Raw genomic sequence first — 21,509 nt, 5'->3', positions numbered from 1 at the left:
TCCTGGAGGCGGTCGGTCCTTTATGGCTGATTATGCGAGGTTTGGGGGGATGTATAGGAATGGGGGACAGAGGAGCAGGTTATCTGCTATGTGGTAGTCTTGTTGGTTGGGTTTAAGGCTCCAGACTGGCGCTTGGGAACAGGAATGACCGTCGGGACTGAACACGATTGGATACTGTTGCCTCACTGCTACGGATCGTGATGATTTCGTCTCATGGTTTGTGACAGTGCCACCGAAGGGACTTGAACACGATGCTGGCTGCTGATGATTGAGACAAGCATTCGCCAGGTGATGTCGGATCGATTCATGGATCCAGAATTGCTGTCAAGCCAGTACAACACATCACTGATGGCCTCGTTCTTGTTGCTGAATCCAGCTTTGGGAAAGATGTCTTGCCCGGCTTAAGATCAATGTTGCCAGCAATAAGCGCTGGACACTCGTCATTCATGAGCGTCGGATATGTTGCACCAGAGCTGTGTGAGACGATGTTGCTAGGCGGCTCGATCGTGCTCAGGAGCTTGCGTCCTGCAGCCTGTATTAATTTCCCCCCCATGATGTATGGCTCACTGCCCATGGGATGGAAGGATGTGTTCTGGAGCGACTTAGTTGTTTACAGTGCTTGCCACAAGCGAAGTAGTCTTCACGGGGCATATTGAAATCTGTTCCAGAGACGAGCTTCCATACGAGATAAAGTCGACGACGTCTGTGGGATACGAGGCCCATCCTTTGCGTTTGTTGGTAGCTTTCTTACGGCCGGTTACTATGCATGATACCTGGAAAGGAAATCCTTGCAGGCGGCCTGAACTGAAACTCCTCCCTGCTTCATGGTAATAGACAGCTAGTAATCCTATAAACCATTGGCTGATCTCTGAATGTCGCGAACCCGTCGTCGACATCGTTCCTGGCGCGGCTGCCGACCGTGCTCTTTCGGTTGGACGACAATTACGACAAGCTCTGGTTAGTGTTATACAGACCTACATGTATCCAAAAAACTGATCTGTTGTCCATACGGGCTTGAGTCTCAAACTTGACGGTGGGGCTTGAGCTGGCAGCGAATAGGGAGCTTTCCTTTAGACTTGCAGCGAATAGGAAAGCTTTCCTGTACGCAGCTGAGAAGACGGCATCCCCAACGAGTTCACCTCACGGCAAGGCTTCCCACCGCCTTGTTCCCTCGAACAATATATAATGCCATCCTCGTGGTTGCCCACCGTCCGTAAGATGTGTTTGATCGTGTGTATGAAATTTTTATCATGGCTTCCTCAAGGTCAGCAGCTCCAGCAGCTGCAGCGATCGCAACTCCATCGCAGACACCGCTTCCGCTCTCGTCACTGGAGCCTCATTCCAATGTGAACCAAGAACGACCGCGCAAGCTATCGCAGAAGGACGATGCTGTGCCGATGCTGGATACCAACGGCGACGTCTTCCAGGTCCCAGATTACACGATTGGAGACATCCGCAAAGCCATTCCACCAGAATGCTTTGAACGAAGTGCACTGCGTGGACTGGGCTACATCGCCAGGGACATCACTCTTCTTTCGACCACATTCTGGCTCTTCCACCGTTTCAACACACCGGAGAATGTGCCGTCAGTAATTGCTCGTGGGCTTCTTTGGTCAGTATACGGCTTTTTGAATGGCTTGTTTGGCACCGGTCTATGGGTCATGGGTCATGAATGTGGTCATCAATCACTGTCTTCTTCGAAAGTTCTCAATGATACCATCGGTTTCGTCGTGCATTCGTTATTGTTGGTGCCCTACTTCTCTTGGAAGATCTCCCACGGGAAACACCACAAAGCAACCGGGCATATGGAACGAGACATGGTATTTGTGCCACGCACCCGCCCAGAGTTCGCCAAACGTGTCGGCATCGCGATTGAGAATTTGTCTGAGGTCGTGGAGGACGCTCCCTTGTACTCGTTCTTCATGATTTTCGCCAGGCAGCTCCTTGGATGGCCCCTCTATCTTCTGGCAAATCGAACGGGTCATAATTACCACAAAAGACAACCAGAGGGACGTGGAAAGAAGAAAACGAATGGGTTTGGCGGCGGGGTGAATCATTTCAGCCCTAGCAGTCCCATCTACGAAGCCAAAGACGCCAAATGGATTGTTGTCAGCGACATTGGTGTCCTCGCAACGCTCGCAGGCCTATATTCGATTGGAAGCACGTTTGGCTGGTCCAATCTTGCCGTTTGGTATTTTCTGCCCTATTTGTGGGTCAATCACTGGCTAGGTATGTGACTGTTTTGTCCTTCCAGGATGACTCCTGTCATGTCTTGTTCACTAACGTCCCGCAGTCGCGATCACATATCTCCAGCATACCGACGCCACCCTTCCACACTACGACTCCCAAGCATGGACGTACGTTCGGGGAGCTGCAGCGACGATCGACCGCGACCTAGGGTTTATCGGTAGGCATCTATTCCACGGCATTGCCGAGACTCATGTGCTACACCACTATGTCTCCGTCATACCCTTCTACAATGCCGACAAGGCGAGCGAAGCCATCATGCCTGTCATGGGCCGTCACTACCGCTCGAACACGAAAGGTGGGCCTCTGGGGTTTGTGAAGGCACTTTACACAAACTTCAGAGAATGTCAGTGGGTGGAGCCAAGTGAAGGTGTCGGAGGAGATATGCGTCACATACTTTTCTATCGGAACAAGAATGGGATCGGCATCAGGCCTGCAGCACTACTTACTTAGGTACATAAAGTAACAGACGTTGCGCTGTTGATTCAAGCGCTATTCCGGTACAGGAAGCCCATAGACATAGAGACGGTTATTTCGCCGGTGTTATTAGATTCAAACACAATCTGCAAGATGTTTAAATCAGCAGTTACCATTGTTATGTGAAGATAACTTGCAGAAAACATTTCGTCTAGCCTTAATCATAGTTTTTGAAGACTGAAGATCACGTTTGTGCACGTTACCGCCGCTCTCAGCATGTTGCACGAGCCTGGCGAGCATGACATTGCCTATCAAGCATTGGTACCAAATGCAATGTTATCGTTTCGCAGACTACTAGATATCGAACGGACGTCGTGACATTATCAGTTGCGAGGTGAGTTACTTTGCGATCAAACCCAGTCAGTGCTTGATGTACTTTCCCTCCTCACAAATCGTCAATGTTCATGGTCAATTCTAACATGAAGTAGATTCATCAGGCACGACTTCGAATCAAATCACATTTCTATAGTCTAGTCGTACATATGCTTCTTGATATCCTTGATCTTGTTGTAGACTTGCTCCCTCGATGCGTTCCTTTCAAACAATGTATGAGGCGTAATGTAATCGTAGCCTTGGCCTCTCCTTTGCTTGACCATGCTCTTCAGCACCGCGTCCATAGAATGAACATCTTTCAACCAGGGGGCTAACAGACCATTTTCAGGAGGGAGGCCTTGTTCCTCTTGGCGGACGAATGACAGGAGTGAAGCAGCAAGCCCAGCAGCGATTGGCGTTGCTACTGAAGTCCCCGATAAGATGTTGGTATTGTCATGATGGTCTTTGATACCCGGTGGCCAATGCGAACGCACAGATTGCCCGAGAAGACTGAAATTCACGTCTTTGTCGTCGGCAGTCGGATTGAATGAAGACGGGTTCCCATTCCCGTCAGTTGAATGTATGCAGAATACACTGGGATACTTGGCCGGGAAGGCGCGGCCAAAGTTTGCTCCATCATTTGATGCTGCAGCAAACATGAGTGTTCCTTTGGACAGTGCATTGACTATTGCATCTTTCATAGGCTCGTGATATTCACGAATGCCAAACGACATGGTGATGATGTCGACGTTCCATTCCGTGACTGCGTGGTTGATCGCCTGCAGAGGCTGTTAGCTCATCATCGTTTTCATTGCGTCAATGCGATAGTAAGACGTACCTGTGTGATGGCATCGTAGCTGCCACGACCCAGCGTCTCCTGGTTTGCGACTCTTGCGACGTAGATCTCGGCGCATGTGGCAAATTTGAGGAGGAGACCAAGAGTATGAGTGCCATGCCCTATCTTATCTTGCATATCTGACGACCGCGTTCCAGGTACAAAGCTTCGAACGTCCTGAATCCTTGGGATGTCTTTCTCGATGTGCGGGCTTGCAGGATTGAATCCAGAATCCAAGATTGCTATCCGTACTGGCTCTGATGTCCTGGACCCATGTCGTCCTCTGATCGGTTGCACAGCATTGTTGAATGGGTCAACATGGCGATTGATCGAGGACAAAACATCGTTCATCCACTTGTCCGAAAGAGCGGTGCTAGAGGATATTTAATAGAGCAAGTATTTGCATGAGAAGGAGAATGACTTACTCGAGTTCAGAGACTGTGTGATAAGTCGCATCAAAAAGGTATAGGCTCTGAGCGGATGGTTCCACGAGCGCCGGTGAGTGACCTCGACTTTGGGGCACGACGGGCATTTGCAGATGTATGGCCTGATTCTGCAAAGAATCGCCTGGATTCGTCCTAGGAGCTTGATGTAAAGGGACGACGGGTTCTGATCTGCTTCTAACAGGCTCGTGCTTGCTTGCTGGAGCGTGGACAACTTCTCGGCCGATTGGACCCCAGCAGAATTCATTCGTTCGTGGGTCCAGGGAATTCAAATCCTCCGAGCGAAGATGCCATGCTCTAAACAGCTCAGACTCAAGCCGTTTGATGACATTCTGGTAGAACATCCGTTGAACAATGGCAGATTCAAAACTCTTGTCCGGCTCACCGACAGGGAGATATTCCCACTGCAAGCATGCTTTGGTAGCGAGATAATAATCGACACCAGCGTCGGCCTCCAGGTTTTGGAGAACTTCTAAACTGGTGTAAAAGCAAGAGTTGAGGTCTCGGGTCGCACTTGGGATATCTTGCCATGACTCTATAGGTTTGCAATAGTGAAGCTCACATAGGAGGATACCTAGCGCCAGCACACTGGCGTTCGGATGTATTATCTGTGAATTGGCCTGTTCGGTTTGGCCTCTCCCAAAGACCGGTCTGTTAGGTGAGGCGACAGACGCTTGCCGCATATCCAGAAATGGTTTGGTGATGTTGGGTAGCTCACCGTCTAGCGGCTGGAAGAATTGGATGCTTGAGTGAGTGAACGAAGGCTGCACCCACGGCGTCTCCAAGAACGGAAGTAACGCTGTGGAAAGTACGACTGCCAAGATTCGTTTGCCTTTAAGGGGGAGGACCGACGCACCACCGACCAGTGACGATTGACGTTCGAAAAGAGTCGACAAAGATATTGTCCGAGACATTGGGAAGTCGCCAAAGGTTTTGGGTTGCGGGCGAAGCCTTTTAAACAAGCCGTTCTCAAAAAGAAGACTCAAACAAAGTCGTTGATCCAATGACTCTGTGATACTTTGACAAATGTGCACGAACTCGGACAAGACAGCGGGTGAAAGTTGAGTACTCGTGGTCTTGTCGTTGTTTACGTCTCTAACAAGGGTGAGTCAGCAACCTCTCATCTCATCAATGTCTCGAACTCGTACTTGACCGTTATCTTAGCTTCCTGCAGTGAGTGCTTCTCAATCGGATCTTGCACACCAAAGAATACGTCGAAGCATGTCTCTCCTTTCGAGCTCGTCCTCCGTTGGGGCAATGAGAGTCTTACGCTAAGGCCCGAGCACTTGTGACACACGCACATCCAATGGTTCTGCAGTCCCTGATGCAACGACATTGAGCGTTTCCTCAGCTCGATAGCTTCCTCTGCATCGGGCTCGAATGTGTCATCGTCCATGACAGGGTCCTCGCGCACCACAACCCGACGCTTCTTTGCCTCGTTATCCAAGTCTTCAAGCGCTTCCATGGCATCGTCGCTTTCTCGTTTGCGTTTACTGATGCGGATGGTCGGGCGTGAATTAGTGTCTGCATTGTACACCGCCCGTCGGAGATTCGAATATGGCAACTTCTTGTGTATCGTCTGCTCCAGCCATGTATCAGCCAGCTGGAAAGGGCGAGGCTGAAAGAAGAGATGTTGCTAGAAAAAGACATTACTCACGGGTTCTGCTTCTCGGCTGTGCTCAGGTTCAAGGAGATTGTCCAACGCTCTCAGTGCTCTCTTGACCTGTTCAGGGTCCCTCCCGCCAGCTCCATTGTCTTCATGTTGGAGAAATGCGTCGGCTCGCATCCAGGCGTCAGTCGCTTGGGATTGCACCGAAGTTGACGGTATTGATCTTTCTGGCCCTCTTCGAGCGAAAAGTCCGAGGAAGCTCTGCAATAAACCTTGATTCTCCTCATGATCCATGGCTGCAACGTCCGGGACTTGCGGACGTGAAAAGGATGCAGATACTCAGATCTTCAATCCAAACACCGTCGCCACAAGGCTGAAGTTCGACGCGGCCTGCTTGCGGGGCACGAACTGCCTGTCAGTCATCGAATCTCCTTCGACATCGAGTTAGAATGCGCAAGGTTCTTGAGGTGAGCTTGAGAGCTCTGCCGAGGGGAGGTGTTCATTCGGACATAATGGTGATGTGAAAGTCGATTCCTCGAGGCTTGCCAGACTGTCCCGCTCAGCTCCATAGATGGTGTGGAGGTCCATAGCAATCCCGTAGTGACTTGCTTTTGATCCACACGGGCCATCGACCGTAGACGATAGGTCCGGCCCTCTGCGCCTTTTTGGCCCCCATGGGGGTCGTGTCGCGGCAAAATTCAGGAAATAAGCCACCGGTGAAGCGATCGGCAAACAGCTCAAAATAGTCGGACTAGAGCTGAGGGATCTCTCTACAGCTTCATTATTCAAAGCCTCTTTTACTATAAGGACAAGTTTGACAAAGATTCGATAAGTTTGGAAGTGTTTGAGGCCGAGAGCTTGGAGACCACCCATCTTGACAGGGCGTACGAGTCGGCTGGTTCATCCTAGAGCGTTCTTCAGGCTGGAGGTCGTCGAAAATGATTGCCGCCCAAAGCTGAAGGAGTGCTGAAGCGAACCGGGTGCGTTGTCCGTGACACGTCGGTGAGGCTCGAGCGGGCGCTTGAGGCGTTCACATGTTCATTATTGATTCATCACATTTACAATCCCTGGTTTCTTTTTCCTCAACTTGTCCTTGAACCCAACATGCCTCCCGACGTGTCTGTCCCCATCTCACCCGCCTATTGACTTACACAGCCGCTATACCACGGCTGCTATCTTCAAGGCACCTGACACACACGTAGTGAGCTCAATGTCCGAATCGAATCTCAAGAAACGACGCCCGCAAGCCTCCGGTACAGGCACCGTGGATTCGGGCACCATGGAAGGGCACAGCGTCCGTTCCCTAAGACGGCCTAAACTCATGACCTACGAGGAGATCCAAGAGTGGTCGCGGGATAACGAATTCATCCGTACTGGCTATCGGCCAGAAAAGCCCGATTATATGGACATCCTCCTCAGCCTGACGTACGTGCACAACGAGACTTGCAATATATATACCCACTTGATTGGCGCGATACTGGTATGGCCTGTCGCATACATCTACATGCGGATCCTGCCCGAGCCCCAGTACGACAACGTCCTACCGGCAGATTATGTCATGTTCATCATCTTCTTCTTCTCTTGCGAGTTTTGTCTGCTCTCCAGCGCTATCTACCACCTGATGCAACCCCACTCGCATGAGGTGGAACAATTTTGGCATCGAATGGACCTGACCGGGATTGCCGTCATTATTGCGGGCACATTCATTGCGGCCATCTACTACTTCTTCATCTGCCAACCAACCTTCCAAATTATACACTGGGTCGTTGTAAGTCGGTTTGAACGATCGATCCCGCGATATGCTGACATGTGCTCCAGACCACCGTCTCGGGCTCGGCTTGCGTTGCTCTGATCTCGATCCCGAAGTTCAGAACACTGCGCTGGCGCACTCTGAGAGTGGTCGCCTTCTTCCTGTTCGGCCTGTCAGCCTTCGTTCCCCTACTGCATGGAGTCGGCCTGCACGGGTCCGACTACATGTTCAATTACATGGGAATGAAGTGGTACTTGATAGAGCTGTCTTTGTACGCCCTTGGAACACTCATCTACGCAGTAAGTAGGCTCGTTGACTGCCACTTCTGAAGGGACATGCGAGCTGACCAATGATTGCAGACTCGGCCTCCTGAGCGGTTCGCTCCGGGCAAGTTCGACATAATCGGCACTTCACATCAAATCTTTCATTGCCTCATCTTGGCAGCCATGTGGGTCAACTGCCTGGCTCTTACACAGAGTTTCAAATCGGTTCATACATTAGATTTATGTCACCGCTAGTTTACTCTCGCAACACGAGAGCTCGTAATAACGAAAAGCCCTCACTCTGTCTGCTACGAGATAATGGGAGCTCACATGTGGGCTTCATGAATGCGCTTCATGAACGCCAGCTGAACGCCACGCCTTCCATGACCAATAGTAACTCTTCCTTGGATGGAGACTGTTTCTCGTGGTCGTTACTGGAAAAGACGAGCGGCCCATCGTCGACCTGAGAGACTGGTTACCTGACCTTGGAGATGTTGTCAAGCATGTGGCCTGGATATGGATCATGGCATCTGTATTGCCGTTCTAGTGCGAGATTTTGAGGGTGCAGTCATAAAATTCAAATCGTCTCTGTCATTCGACAACTCGCTGAATAGTAGTTTTGATTGTGTAATACGAGCCCGCTCTTGGTCTAGTCATTGAAGTCGAGCCGGATTATTAAACAATAAGATGTCCCTCCGTTAAAGAAGCAATCCCACCTGATGCAGATGTGGCAATGTGGACGGAGGAGGAGGCAAATAATGGAAATAGCTGTCAGGCTAGGTGTTGACCCCCACACTGTGCACGTGGTGTGGCGTGGCACACAAAGTAGCCTGGTCGATGATAACCCAGCCAGATAGAATGTCTCGAACCTTCATGTCGACAAAGACGTACACTACACGCTGTTTCTGGCCAACTCGCGAGGTTCCTTGAATATAAGGAATTGCCGTTCCATCTCCATCTGGCTACACTCCAAGCATGCGTCTTCTCAAAGCTAGACGTGACGGCGGTTTCAGCCTGACTATGTTCCCTGTTAATCCTCCCCCTTACGCCATCCTTTCACATACCTGGGAGACGGATGATCAGGAAGTCAAACTTAAAGACATAGACAATCGGGTGGGAATCCACAAAACTGGCTATAAGAAGATTGAATTTTGTGCGAGACAAGCTCAGAACGATCAGATAGAGTACTTCTGGGTCGATAGTTGTTGCATCGACCAATCCAGCAGTGCAGAGTTGTCAACTGCAATCAACTCAATGTATCGCTGGTACCAGAACTCGGTCAAATGCTACGTCTACATGGCTGATGTCTCGACATCCTCATCCTCAGAACAAGAATTGAGTTTCCTTCATAGCCGATGGTTCACCCGAGGATGGACACTTCAGGAGCTCATCGCCCCCAAGAGAATAGAGTTCTTCTCCAAGGACGGCATGTACTTGGGCGATAGACGGCAGCTCGAAAACCGCATCCAAGAGATCACAGGTATCTCTAATCGAATCCTTCGAGGACATCCACCGGCCCAAGTAGGCGTCGAGGAGCGGTTGTCATGGATAGCGAATCGGGATACTAAGTACTGCGAGGATATAGTGTATTCTGTTCTTGGCATTTTCGGTATCCACATGCTACCTATGTATGGTGAAGGGGCAGTACATGGATTCCGGCGGCTTGGGGAGGAGATTGAGAAGTCTCCCACCCTTGCGCACCCACGTAGGTCTACCTGCTGTAGCTTGGAGGTACTGAAAGCTGATCCATCAGGCTAGCTCGAACAGAAAAGGACCAACAATGTCTGAACGCGTTACATGCCATGTCACTATCTTATGCTGCCGCAAATGGGTTGAAAGTCGTGGTCGATCAGTTGCTTAGAGATGATAGAACCGAGGTCAACTTACCAGATCGATCGGGTCGAACACCGCTATCGTGGGCGGCCGGGAATGGTCATAAAGCTATTGTGAAGCAGCTACTTGACAACGGCCAGGCCGAACTCTCCTCAAGAGATTTACAATACGGCAAGACACCACTGCTGTGGGCCGCCGAGGACGGACATGTGGCGGTCGTCGAGCAACTGCTCAACGCCTCCGCGGATCAGCGTGGCCAGAAGCCGCTATCCTGGGCCGCTGAGAACGGTTATGAAGCCGTCGTAAAGCAGCTGCTCAAGACAGATAACGTTGATATCAACGAGGCAAATACTGAGCTCGGTCGGAATCCGCTGTCTTGGGCCGCAGGAAATGGCTACGCTGATATAGTCAGAGAGCTTCTCAACACAGGCAAGGCGACCGTGGACAGCCAGGACAGTATCCTTGGCCGTACTCCGCTGGCGTGGGCTGCCGCAAATGGGCATACATTTGCGGTGGAGCAACTGCTCAGCACAGGCAAGGCTAATGTACACTTGGCGGACAATTACGGCCAGTCACCTCTGTCGTTGGCCGCAGCGAACGGACAGACGTGCGTGTTCAAGCCATTGCTTGAGGCCGGAGCCGATGTGAGTTCGAAGGACTGGTTCGGTCAGACCCCGATTATGTGGGCTGCTCGAAGTGGGCAGCAAGCAGCGACTCAGACGTTGCTGGACACAAGTGGCACTATTGTTGAAGGCCAGGATAAGTATCGCCGGACACCACTGTCATGGGCGGCCGCAAACGGGCATGACGCCGTCGTAAAGCTGTTGCTCGAGGCAGGAGCCGATGTCAAATCTTCCGATGTCAACAATCGGACGCCGCTTTTGTGGGCTGCCAGGCAGGGGCACGAGGCTGTCGTAAAGCTACTACTCCACGCCAATGCTGATATCGAGTCGAAGGATAGGTGGGATCAGACGCCGTTACTGTCCGCCGCAGCAAGTAGGCATGAGGCCATTGTCAAACTACTTCTCGAGGCCAATTCCAATGTAGAGTCGAAGGATAAAAGAAGCCTTACACCTCTGTCGTTTGCCGCTGCTAGCGGGCATGAGCCCGCTGTCAAGCTCCTTCTCGGAGCCGGGGCCGCCGTCGAAAGCAGAGGGTCTCACAACAGGACGCCACTCCTGTTGGCCGTCGCGAGCGGGCATGAGAAAGTGGTAAGGTTACTACTGGAGGCCGGGGCCGATGCTGGCGTGGAGGATGCCGATGGTCAGACGCCGATAGAAGTGGCCGATAAGCATGGGTACAAAGCCATTGCGTCGCTGTTGTCTTCTAGAAAATATGGTAAAGACTGGAGATCGAGTCTCAAAGACAGGACAACCACAAAACGTAACTTCGAGAGTTACCGGGCATGTGAGATAGCCTGCAGTGAAGACACCTCATAGTTCAACATTTCGCAATTGGAATAGAGTCGGTCCTAACCGTTCTTCGTATGTGCTGACTTGGCCTTGAACCCCAAGGCTTTCAACCTATCCTCCAACTTCCGATATACTTCAGTGTTGTGAGGCCGTCCAACAGGTTCCTATGTGGCTGTGTTCCGTGGCATGACCTTCTACTGGGCGCAGCAGCAGCAGCAGCAGCAGCATTTTGTCGTAACGCTGCTCAACAGGAGCGATGCTCCATTCGTGCGTGCCATCGAGCCTACTAAGCATAAGAGCTCCCATGCGAGTATCCTCAGACCTGGCCGGGCGCGTCGCAGGGACACCATCTCTTTGATACACAGTATGAGCGGCACAAGACGAGGCTCTCTGTCCCGCGTGAGAGGTAATGCTGTTCAGCCTGGGCACCTGTCCACACCGGACGTTGCAGACATTGTCCGCATGCAGATGGGGTGACCAGGGTACACATCAGTGACTCTTGTGTGTAGACTGTGACTATCGTGCCCGGTAGTGTCTGGGCTCCATCGTCGCGTCCTGCGTTGCTGTGTCATGGCTGAACGGCTGCCACTGCATTTGGGGAACATGTCATGTTGAGTACCTGGTTCGCAGAGGCTGTCTTTGCGACTCTACAGGTGCCTAGTTGACGATACGAGGAAACGCACGATGGCCTGTAGACAGTGCCACGGCCACTGGCAGATATTTTGTATGCCGTTGTGGTGAATGGAAGTTGCCCATTTCGGTATTGCCTAGGCTACGGAGTACTATTGCTCTAGATGGCCGTTCCATGGTTCTAACGCGCGCACGTGGCCGCTGGTCATGTCCGTAAATGCGCCTCTATCACAACCGAACCTACTGTGCCAAGGATTATGAGACGTGGGATGCGACTCTCTCCCAAAACATCGCCTCTGAATGAGCCAATCGACTGGCGTAGCACTCTACCTGTCTTGATATACCGAAGATTTCGTCCGGACGGCCACAAAGCACACCTTCGTGACCCTCGGAAGCAATCAGGACTGCCACCGGCCGCACTTGTTGCCTTCAGCCTTGTCTTTTTGTCCTGTCGTAATGGCACTCTCTGCTCTCAAAGAGCTGGACGCCGGCGAGGATCTCTTCCTCCAAGACAGTCCTGGCCCGACGGTTGCTGAACACGCAACGAAGTGCAGTCGTCTCTTTGCGGATTACATGGCCAGGCCGGAAATTGCGCGAGATCCGACTTTGATAGATGATCAGATGGCACGCTTCAAGCTATGGGCTTCGAATATGGATGTATTTGGACCTTCCAATGTCTCGTTGGATTACAGGCTCAGATACAGTCCAACAGTCGTGCGGATCATCCATCAACTATTGGACGTCATCTGCAGTTCTCTAGAATCTCGTAAGTGATTACGGCAAAGACTGCACCTACGAATGCATAAGTCTAACCGAGCTTTACAACGACAGTCAAGCCAGTCGACAATGCATCACGGCCTCCAAGCAGGAAGCTTCGACGTATTTCCACAGCAGGAAGAGCGGACAGAAGACCTGACGAGGAGTCTAGCGATTCAGACGATGGTGAGGATCAAGCACAAAGAAATGATCATCTAATCACATTTACTATTGGAGGCACAGTGACTAGGCTTTTGCGTTTGTCGAATGCCGTTCGCAAATCTGCTCAGGCTTCGAGGAGGTATAAGATAGAGGAGTACACAGCAGACGAAGAAGCGACCAAGGCCATCGCCGAATTGCGTCTCTACACGGATTGCTACATTCGCTTCCGATTTCCTAATATACCAGGACCTCTCTGCTCGACATTGGTTGAGGCCAACGCATTACGGCTCCGGCGGTTGTATTACCAGAGGTCACACCGAAGGCGCATTGCTTTGAGTGTTCAGCGTCCACAGGTAGACCCCAAAAAGATCATTACGCTACCCAAGATGGCGGAAAGCCGTCCGGCCGTACATTTCGCCCCAACTTTCCAAGCAAAGCTAGGCGCCATTGGCGACAGGACGACGAACGCAACCAGTGTTCCTGCAGCGCCCTTGACATACGCCACTACTGCTCGACAGACGACTGCCCGAGCTTTGTACGCTGACTCTGCGGTGGGCACTGCTCGGGCCAAGTCCGTGATGGTAAACAATAAGTTATTCTTTCCTCCAATACCACCGACAGACGAGTGCCCTTACTGTGGCGTCATCATCGAGTTCAAGGGTGGCACAAAAGCCATAATTTGGAAGTAAGAACATCTTTCCTGTCCCGATTTGGAGTAACATGAATTCTGATTGATTTCAGCGACCATGTCGTCAGAGACTTGGAGCCCTTTGTTTGTATATTTGCCAGCTGTACTCAGTCGAGCCAACAAGCACCCAGCTCAACGACATTTGAAACATCGAAAACCTGGATGAATCATATGCAAAACGCGCATGGGTATGCATGGGAGTGCAGAGCTCCTTCGCACGGCGCAGTCCTGTTCGAAGAAGAGAGCGGCTTCCAGGAACACTCTCGTAAGGAACATGGTGTCCCTGAAGCCCATGTAGGAGTTCTCAGTGGTGCAGCTCGGAGACCGGTCGTCAAGAAGATCCAGGAATGTCCTTTTGGGGACGATATCGAAGTGGAGCAAAACCCCGACTCAAACACTATCTTCTCAAATGAGGCTCTTCACCTACACGTTGCCGCTCACATGAAAGAGATCGCATTGCTGGCATTGCAAAAGTTACCTAACGATGAGGACGCGGAGGACGTGGCTAGCGATGCACCAGCGGAAGAACTTGGACCCGCAAGGAGGCGCGAATCCATGTACAGTATACTGGACGATGAAGAACTAGACTACAATACGGAAGCTGGTGATGGCGTTCCGAATGTCGCGGAAGACGCCATCAGCCTCTCTGTAAACAAACTCAATCTTGAGGACAGAGACGCCGCTGGACTCACACTGCTCCATCGAGCAGTGCAGGACAACAACTTGACCTTGGTCAAGTCGCTTGTGGAGCAAGGCGCAAGTTTACGCATCAGAGACAATCACGGAAGAATCGCATTGCATTACGCTTCTCTAAATCCGGACAAAGGCGTGGACATGATGCAACTGCTGTTGAGTTCCGAGCACGCGGAGATCATGAGTTTCGTAGATGACAATGGCCAGACGCCGTTGCATTACGCTGCCAAGAAAGACTTCATCGATGGGATACAACTATTGGTGGAGAGCGGAGCCTTCATCGACCTTCCTGACCAGCATGAGTATTCTCCATATCTATGGGCGGTCATTTCTGGGCAGTACAAAGCAACTGAAATGCTACTATCGCTTGGTGTTGACGTCAATTCCGCCAGCACGCATAGAAAGTCAGCATTGGCTTGGGCGGCGAACATGGGCCGCTCAGAAATAGCTGAGTTGCTTGTGACGAGTGGCGCAGACGCCATGCTTATGAATGGGAACACGCAATCGATACCATTGGAAGAGGCAGCAGCTTCTGGCGACTTGACTACGGTACAATTGCTGCTCCAATCCAGCGCAGATCCGAATTATCGCGATCGCGACGGATGGTCAGCCATACACTGGGCGGCCGAGGAGGGCTACTACGAAATCGTGTCTCTACTGTTGAAGCACGGGGCTAGTGTAAATGGGATCAGTTCGTATGGTACTTCACCATTACATTGTGCTGCAAATGGAGGACACAATGAGATTGTGAACGAGCTTCTTCACTATGGAGCCAATTCCCTCATGGCAACGGTTCATGGCTGGACGCCATTACACCATGCCGCCTTCATGGGCCACTCTCATGTTGTACGGTCCCTCTTGGACAGTGACGAGCGGGTTTCTAGCTCCCTCCAGGACACTCATGGCTGGACAGCACTCCACCTGGCAGTCCATATGAGACATTTGGCCACTGTCAGAGTTTTACTTGCCAACCCTACCATCTCACAGTCTCGCCTTCAAAGCGATGGGAGAGGTCTCACTGCGGAGGAGTGGCTAGATCTTGGGATGAACAGCCAATATTACAAGATCATCAGCAAGCTATCTTTCGGCAACTCACGTTGTTGCAGGGCGGTCACAAGATTACGGCAAGCTGCTTGTGAGGGCAACACTATGATAATCGAGCTTCTCTTGGAACAAGGAGATTCTGTCTACGACACCAATTCTGGACGAAGGACTGCACTCTACCACGCTGCAAAGAAAGGTCACAATCAGATATTGGATGTACTTTTGAGGGATGGTGCGGATCCCAACTTCCTTCCATCAGGACTGAAGACTTGGGAGGGAGTCATCTCTGATGACGCTACACTTCAACGACTTCGACAAGCTGGATACACAGCGACAGGTCCCGATCCAGGAATAGACGCCCAGATAAGACGCACCCTCCGAGCGCGAGATCAAAGCTACACTCAAGCTGAATCATCGATGCAGGACTTGAGGGCAGATACTCCACCTACATCTTCCCTGCATGACTCGCAGGCTGATACTCTGCGTACATCATCGATGCAGGATGTAGACGCCCCTACGCTACCTTCATCGGCGAGCCAGGGCTCTGATACCAACAACATGCGCACAGCGTCGACGCAGGATTTACAAATGACAGGACTAGAAGGAATGGAGCCCGTGCGCAAGGTAAAGTCGCCTCGTTCGCCCTTGGCCGGCTTTTGGAAACGGTTCAGAAGATGATGAGAATTCAGTACGGTATGACTAGGAGACACCCTTTCTATTCAGACTTCTATTTAGACTTTCCATATAGACTTATATGTAGAAATTGGGCTGCGCATGGCTGTCATAGAGTAGACGAATTCTTATATTCCTATCCATCCATCTGCTGCCTATTAGGGTGCTACTGAAATCCGGCCGCTTAGAACGATGAACAGAGATACCCGTCCGTACAGTAAGGGAATGGAAAATTCCCACAAGTTATTGTTGTTCTGCATTCTCATGTGCACGTTTGAAGGTTTGCGACGAGGCTCTCGGGGTTTCAAACAGTCGTCTTGTGTGAGATCGTGGGAACAAGCATTTGAGTCAGCATCCCATCCGCCCCAGCAATGGGACCAAGATGTTGCTTCATGGTTTGCTGCATCTGTACACGCACTGGTACGTCGTATTGCTTCCCAATAATGAGGCACTCCACAACCGCTTTGTATGCCCGCCTTTGAACTGGTCCTAGGTCTAGTTCTGATATCAAGATACTCATCGTTTCTGGTACCGCCTCAGCAAGCAGCCATCGGTGGGCGTTGGGGTCTTTCTGGCAGATCATGAGATATGCCGCAGGAGGCATGTTGAAAAACGCATCCTGTCCTTTCTCATTCGCACGTTCAGCAAACTGGAACAGAGCTTTTAGGTAGAGATACAAATCCGCGGAATCTTGAGCTTTGCTGTAGCGCATGAACTCATTGGCGACTGCTTGGCTTGCATCGGCAAACAATTGTTCTTCATAAGGGCTGCCGATATATCCTTCGTAGTATTCAGCGTTGAGTGTCGCATGATATTCCATTGGCTTCACCTCCTTCGTCTTGAGGACCGATACCTGCGCCGTGAAGAGGGTTTCAGTCCGAGCGATGCATTCTGCGCGTTGTCCATTCCGGATGTTTCTATCAAAATCCTTTAAGTAGTAGGAAAGTCCTTTGTGTACGTACTCCCCCGAATCTCTGCGATAGGCAGTGGACGACCACGATGCGTATATTGAAGTCAAGATATCACGACCTTCTGTCCACTGGCTTAAAGCTGACAAATAAGCGGATTCTGCGCCTATGAGAAGTCCAATAACCAGCAAGCCTTGCAGGTCTCCAGTAGAAGACATCTCATAGACATCGGCCGAGAGCCATGTCACACGCGCGAGGTTCTTTTCGCGCTTTCCGTTAATCAGCCAGTTGGCATACTTCAGATAAGCATCACCCCACTGACGCAACTTGTCTTCTTTGCTATTCTTGACGAGGTCTTGTAGCACGTGCATCACCTCCCAGCGACCAAACGAAGAATATCTCAGGTAGAAGCTCACCATGTCGAAGACAAATGGAAAATAGAAGGATACGGTCAGAGTATTGAGAATGATCGTAACGCTTCTTGAAGAATTCGCGTATCGTCTGGCAAACAGCTGTTCTTGAAGCTTCAGCAGCTGTTGAACCCGCTCGTCCACTGGTTCCTTGGGGCCTTTCAGAGAGGTTACTCCAGAAGGAAGGGGCAGTTGGTTCACCTTCGCGCCATGTTGAAGAAGTACCTTGATATTCTCCTCAGAATTTGCTTGGATAGCTCGAATCAGCGGCGTGTCGCCGTAAGTAGCCTTGCCCTCAATCCGAGCGCCCGAGTCCAGGAGCAGATCCACGACGTCCTTGTGATCTGAAGTAACGGCAATGTGTAGTGCGGTCAATCCGCTCCGATCCTTAGCATTGATCCTGGCGCCACGACTGATCAGGAATTCTGCCGCATCTTTGTGACCCCTGGTGGCGGCCCAGCAAAGCGGCGCACGGCCATAGTTGTCTTTTCGCCAGGTGAGACGGCGAGAGGCGACGTGATCGTTACCATATTGTTTGAGCAGCATTTTGGTCCAGCCTACGTTGCCGAAGTACGCAGCCAGGTGCAGGAGAGTGAACGTGGGCGCGACTCCACCGTATTTCTCCTCCTCCCAATAGAGCTCCCACCAACTTTCCCGGATTGCAGACTCTGGCAGGAAGAACGGACGTGAAAAGTGCGACTGATCCATCACCTCGAATGCATGTCGGATGTGCTCTGGCCAGTACATACACGCATAAGCCAAGAGGCTGTCATTCAGGCACGCATTGCTGATTGTGTCGGAGGGGTTATAACTCTTTTCGATGAGAGTTAGGCAGGTCTGCATAAGGACCAGATGAGTCGTCTGGTCCATGTAGAACATGTCTATTCCTTTGATGTTGACCTGCTCACTCTGGAAGAACTCCTTTGCCGATTCGTGAACGAGGTTCACAACGTTCCCTTCGAGCCTCACCAACAGTCCACAAGATGCAAGTTGATCCCTTATCACATCGCTTGGCGTCAGGCCGTCTGACGCTTTTGTCTTCGTCACCGCTGTCAATTCGTCCACTGTCAGAGGTCGGGCGGCGAGTACAACCCATTGAAGCATGGAAACCAGCCTTTCTTTGTCTTCAACTAGCTGAAGCAGCCGCTGATAGACTCCACCAAGACCCTTGGGCATTCGATGAAGGACTTCCTGTACTTGTTGCCAGCTCCTTCCCTTAAGCTCATCCGTGACAAATCCGACCCATAGAAAGGTTCCATTGGCGCCGGCCTCTAGGGCCTGCTGGACCACCAGGAGATTTTCGTCCGACAGATTTCCCTCGGCTTTTAATTCGGCGACTTCGGCAAAGATGTATCTCTCCACGTCCACCCTCGTCTCTTCCTCCGACTCATCAAGTTTGATACGACAATATCGGCCGAGCTTGTTCTCCAGAAGTACTGGTTGAGGCCGGGATAGACAAATGAGCTTCAGTTTCGGCGTTGGCGTCTCCTCGGCTTTCGAGATGTAGTCTCCGAGGGCGTCAAGGAGTTGCCTGAGAGATCTCTTTTCGCATTCGTCCAGTCCGTCTAGTACACACACTACCTGAGTAGACCCACTTCGACTTAGCATAATGAGGAACAGCCTCCACAACGAGGCAAAGCTGGAGATGGTGTATTTGGTCGTTTCGGAGCCTTCAAAGTAGGTCTTGATGTACTCTGCCAGGTGGGGTTGGAAGCTGAGCCATTGGTACAGGATGCCTCTCATGATGGTCAGCGCCGTGTTCCGATTCCGGTCGCGATTACTGATGAAGTAGTAGAGGAGAACAGCGTCTTTCGAGTCCACCATTGGCTGTAACACTTCCGAAAGATATATGGAAATCATGGTTTTCCCTTTTCCAGGGCCTCCTGAGATCCAGAGAAGTGGTGGACCACGTCCGGCCAGCCATGTTTGGTAGCTCGGATGTTGTACGACCCAGTCGCAGGTACCATCGGCTCTCCGTCCCTTCAATGCAATCAAAGAGGTTCGGTCGATTTCGGGTCTTGTTATGAGCAAAGCATCAAAAACAGGAGCCGCCAGCGCCATTGTGTCCGCTGTCCGATCTACCGTCAGGATTGCTGCCTTTGGGGCTGTTGGGATCAACAACAGAATCTCTTTTGCATATGCCGCGGCGGCAGCAGCGGCGTAGCCATGCCAGAGCTCGGAGCGATGTGAATCTGCATAGTCACAGATGCCGCGGATGATCAAGCACTGATCGGTGTCCAAGAAACTAGCCGCCTCTGTCTCAAAACAAAGTATACCGTGCTCGCGCGCCAACTGGGCAATGGTCACCTTACTGGATTTCCACGAGTCCGAGGACGCAATCAGGCCATAATACACTTTAGGGTCTTGGCTCTCCCGCGGTGGTCGACTAAGGATTCTGTTCGGGTCGCAATGATCGCATCCGTTCTCTGCGGATCCTGTGATCACATGCTCATATTCCGAGTCGTAGAGGACGTCCTCATCCGGACCTGGGGTGGCAAAGGTCGTCGGATCTGTCGATACAATATCGGAGATATAACGAGGTATCTGGCTTTCGCCAAGGATACTGTTCGTCTCGGCCTTGCCTGCTGCAGTAAGCAGCAGGTTTGATGGCTTTTTCAAAGCCTGGGTGCTGGTGAACTGATCGTCGCTGGAGGTTCGAGAATCGTACAACATGAGGCCCGGCCGGGTCGCCGTCGGTTTACTGACAACAATATCGCCCAGAGCGATACTATTCTTCGTATTTGGTGCTCCTCCTCCAATGCCGACCATCAGGCTGAAGCGGATGGATGTGAAGCTCTCAAGCATTCGTTTCGCGCTGGCCGCAACCGAGGTGCTGCCATAAACGCCAGAGGGTGGGGATGCGAGTACGACATTATGACCACCAATCCTTCCCAGGACATAGTTGTTGGTATCGTTAACATTCGCATCGAGTGGCAGGCTCGGGTGGACGTCGTCAAGCATGGCCTTGGCCGCCGCAAGCTCCACCGGGAGAGCGCAGAGCCACCCAACTGCGTAGCTATCCCGCGACGCCATCTTCGAATGAAAGTTCGTTGACCGGAACGCAGAGCACATAGAAATGAGAGCTTTGTAGCAGCTATCAAAGCATCGTGCGCAGCGCACGAGACAGCTTGGAGAGCGGCCCAGCCTGATTTAACATAATTGTTCCTCAGCCTGATCGCTTCGGGTGCGATGCGAAGCCCTGCCAGAAGTCAGGACCCCCACACATTCCCTCTCCCTCTCCAGAAGCACGTTTATCGAACAGAGGGCTGTCACAAAGATTGAGGCATTTCAAGACTTGAGTGGTGCGCAAAACACGATGAATCTCAACAAAGCGTCTGTCTGTTTGTAGTCCTCGAAGCCATTGCACTTCGTGGCGCGAGAAGTCTTCAGGGGGCTCATGGCGCGTGCGGGAGGGCACGATTCTGGGGCCAAACAGAGAGATTCGGGTCAGACAGAAAGATCACCGTTCATAGCAACTGTACGCAGGGAGTTTGTCGCTTTGCCAGTTGCAGTGCTGATAGACTTCGAGAGCGCATCATGGTCATATGTTTCCCATATGCGCCCACTCAATATACAGGACGACATCCAAATTACATAAGTCTAGGAGATCAGCCATCCCATCAACTAAAAATAATACGTGGAGATGACTCGGGGGCGTCAATGGATTGCGACACCCGGTAATCGCCAAGGCCGAATCTCGAAAGAACGAGCGGTTCAGCCTTCGATTAACAAAGATTACAGCAGCGAAACACATATGCTATGAGACTTTTCCCCAAATACCTAACCCTCTCGTTTGAAGTCATTCTAACATTTGCCCGAAAGAGTTTCAAAAAGCTGCGAATTCGCAGTCGCCGCCCAAGGGCCTACCCGAGAGCGCACGTGGTGTATTCTCACGACACTCTGAATATTGTGTGAATGACTCCGGAATAAGACAGTGCTACTGCCACCATTTCTCAACTTCCATCTTCACATACGACTACTGCATATACCTCCCTGACTATAGACGTGATTCCAGCCGGAGCAGGCGCGCATAGCTAGACTTTTATGGCTTGTTTGGTTTACGTTTGGTCGTTGCGTAATCCTGATTTCTATGAAGACTCTATGCATCCCCGTGTTTGACTGGCGATGAAGACATAGCTCAACGGTGGAGAGGCGAGATGATTAGACTGAGACATGGTTGTCATGTTATCTGATGGTTTCTATCTAAGCGATTGCCATGCTATGATGTCGCACTGTTTCGTCTTGTTTGTGTTTTCGTCAGTATGAGTAGTCAAGAGAAGCAGCCGGCAAGCGGTTTGCGAGAGTCGACTGTAGTCGGAGGTGGACAAGCCGAGCTTACATTGCAGCATCGCCTCCAAGCAGCAG

The 21,509-nt window shown here is 51.4% G+C and overlaps 7 protein-coding genes across 7 annotated transcripts; 4 read left to right on the top strand and 3 right to left on the bottom strand.

The window, feature by feature from the left end:
* Window positions 1–1,250: 1,250 nt before the first annotated feature.
* On the top strand, window positions 1,251–2,700 carry FAH12_1 (Oleate hydroxylase fah12; the record flags this gene model as incomplete). The annotated part of the gene is made up of 2 exons (XM_064837903.1): window positions 1,251–2,229; window positions 2,294–2,700. The coding sequence occupies 2 exons, from the start codon at window positions 1,251–1,253 to the stop codon at window positions 2,698–2,700; spliced, it is 1,386 nt and encodes a 461-aa protein (XP_064694607.1).
* Window positions 2,701–3,194: 494 nt separating this feature from the next.
* LTS14_005204 (uncharacterized protein) lies at window positions 3,195–5,228 on the bottom strand (the record flags this gene model as incomplete). Its single annotated transcript, XM_064837902.1, has 3 exons — window positions 3,195–3,815; window positions 3,875–4,244; window positions 4,297–5,228. 3 exons carry the CDS (start codon window positions 5,226–5,228, stop codon window positions 3,195–3,197), a joined length of 1,923 nt encoding a protein of 640 aa, XP_064694606.1.
* A 206-nt stretch (window positions 5,229–5,434) lies between these two features.
* On the bottom strand, window positions 5,435–6,217 carry LTS14_005203 (uncharacterized protein; the record flags this gene model as incomplete). The annotated part of the gene is made up of 2 exons (XM_064837901.1): window positions 5,435–5,932; window positions 5,972–6,217. 2 exons carry the CDS (start codon window positions 6,215–6,217, stop codon window positions 5,435–5,437), a joined length of 744 nt encoding a protein of 247 aa, XP_064694605.1.
* A 916-nt stretch (window positions 6,218–7,133) lies between these two features.
* LTS14_005202 (uncharacterized protein) lies at window positions 7,134–8,191 on the top strand (the record flags this gene model as incomplete). The annotated part of the gene is made up of 3 exons (XM_064837900.1): window positions 7,134–7,691; window positions 7,742–7,972; window positions 8,033–8,191. The coding sequence occupies 3 exons, from the start codon at window positions 7,134–7,136 to the stop codon at window positions 8,189–8,191; spliced, it is 948 nt and encodes a 315-aa protein (XP_064694604.1).
* A 720-nt stretch (window positions 8,192–8,911) lies between these two features.
* Window positions 8,912–11,208, top strand: LTS14_005201 (uncharacterized protein; the record flags this gene model as incomplete). Its single annotated transcript, XM_064837899.1, has 2 exons — window positions 8,912–9,641; window positions 9,695–11,208. 2 exons carry the CDS (start codon window positions 8,912–8,914, stop codon window positions 11,206–11,208), a joined length of 2,244 nt encoding a protein of 747 aa, XP_064694603.1.
* Window positions 11,209–12,267: 1,059 nt separating this feature from the next.
* On the top strand, window positions 12,268–15,832 carry LTS14_005200 (uncharacterized protein; the record flags this gene model as incomplete). Its single annotated transcript, XM_064837898.1, has 3 exons — window positions 12,268–12,577; window positions 12,643–13,414; window positions 13,471–15,832. The coding sequence occupies 3 exons, from the start codon at window positions 12,268–12,270 to the stop codon at window positions 15,830–15,832; spliced, it is 3,444 nt and encodes a 1,147-aa protein (XP_064694602.1).
* A 298-nt stretch (window positions 15,833–16,130) lies between these two features.
* Window positions 16,131–20,177, bottom strand: LTS14_005199 (uncharacterized protein; the record flags this gene model as incomplete). The annotated part of the gene is made up of 2 exons (XM_064837897.1): window positions 16,131–18,709; window positions 18,740–20,177. The coding sequence occupies 2 exons, from the start codon at window positions 20,175–20,177 to the stop codon at window positions 16,131–16,133; spliced, it is 4,017 nt and encodes a 1,338-aa protein (XP_064694601.1).
* Between the last annotated feature and the right edge of the window lie 1,332 nt (window positions 20,178–21,509).

This window comes from Recurvomyces mirabilis (genome assembly GCF_035927965.1).
Source record: "Recurvomyces mirabilis strain CCFEE 5264 chromosome Unknown scaffold_12, whole genome shotgun sequence".
Taxonomy (NCBI): Eukaryota; Fungi; Ascomycota; class Dothideomycetes; order Mycosphaerellales; family Teratosphaeriaceae; genus Recurvomyces; species Recurvomyces mirabilis.
The sequence above is the reverse complement of the archived record's forward strand: the minus strand, read 5'-3'. Positions and strand labels throughout refer to the sequence as shown.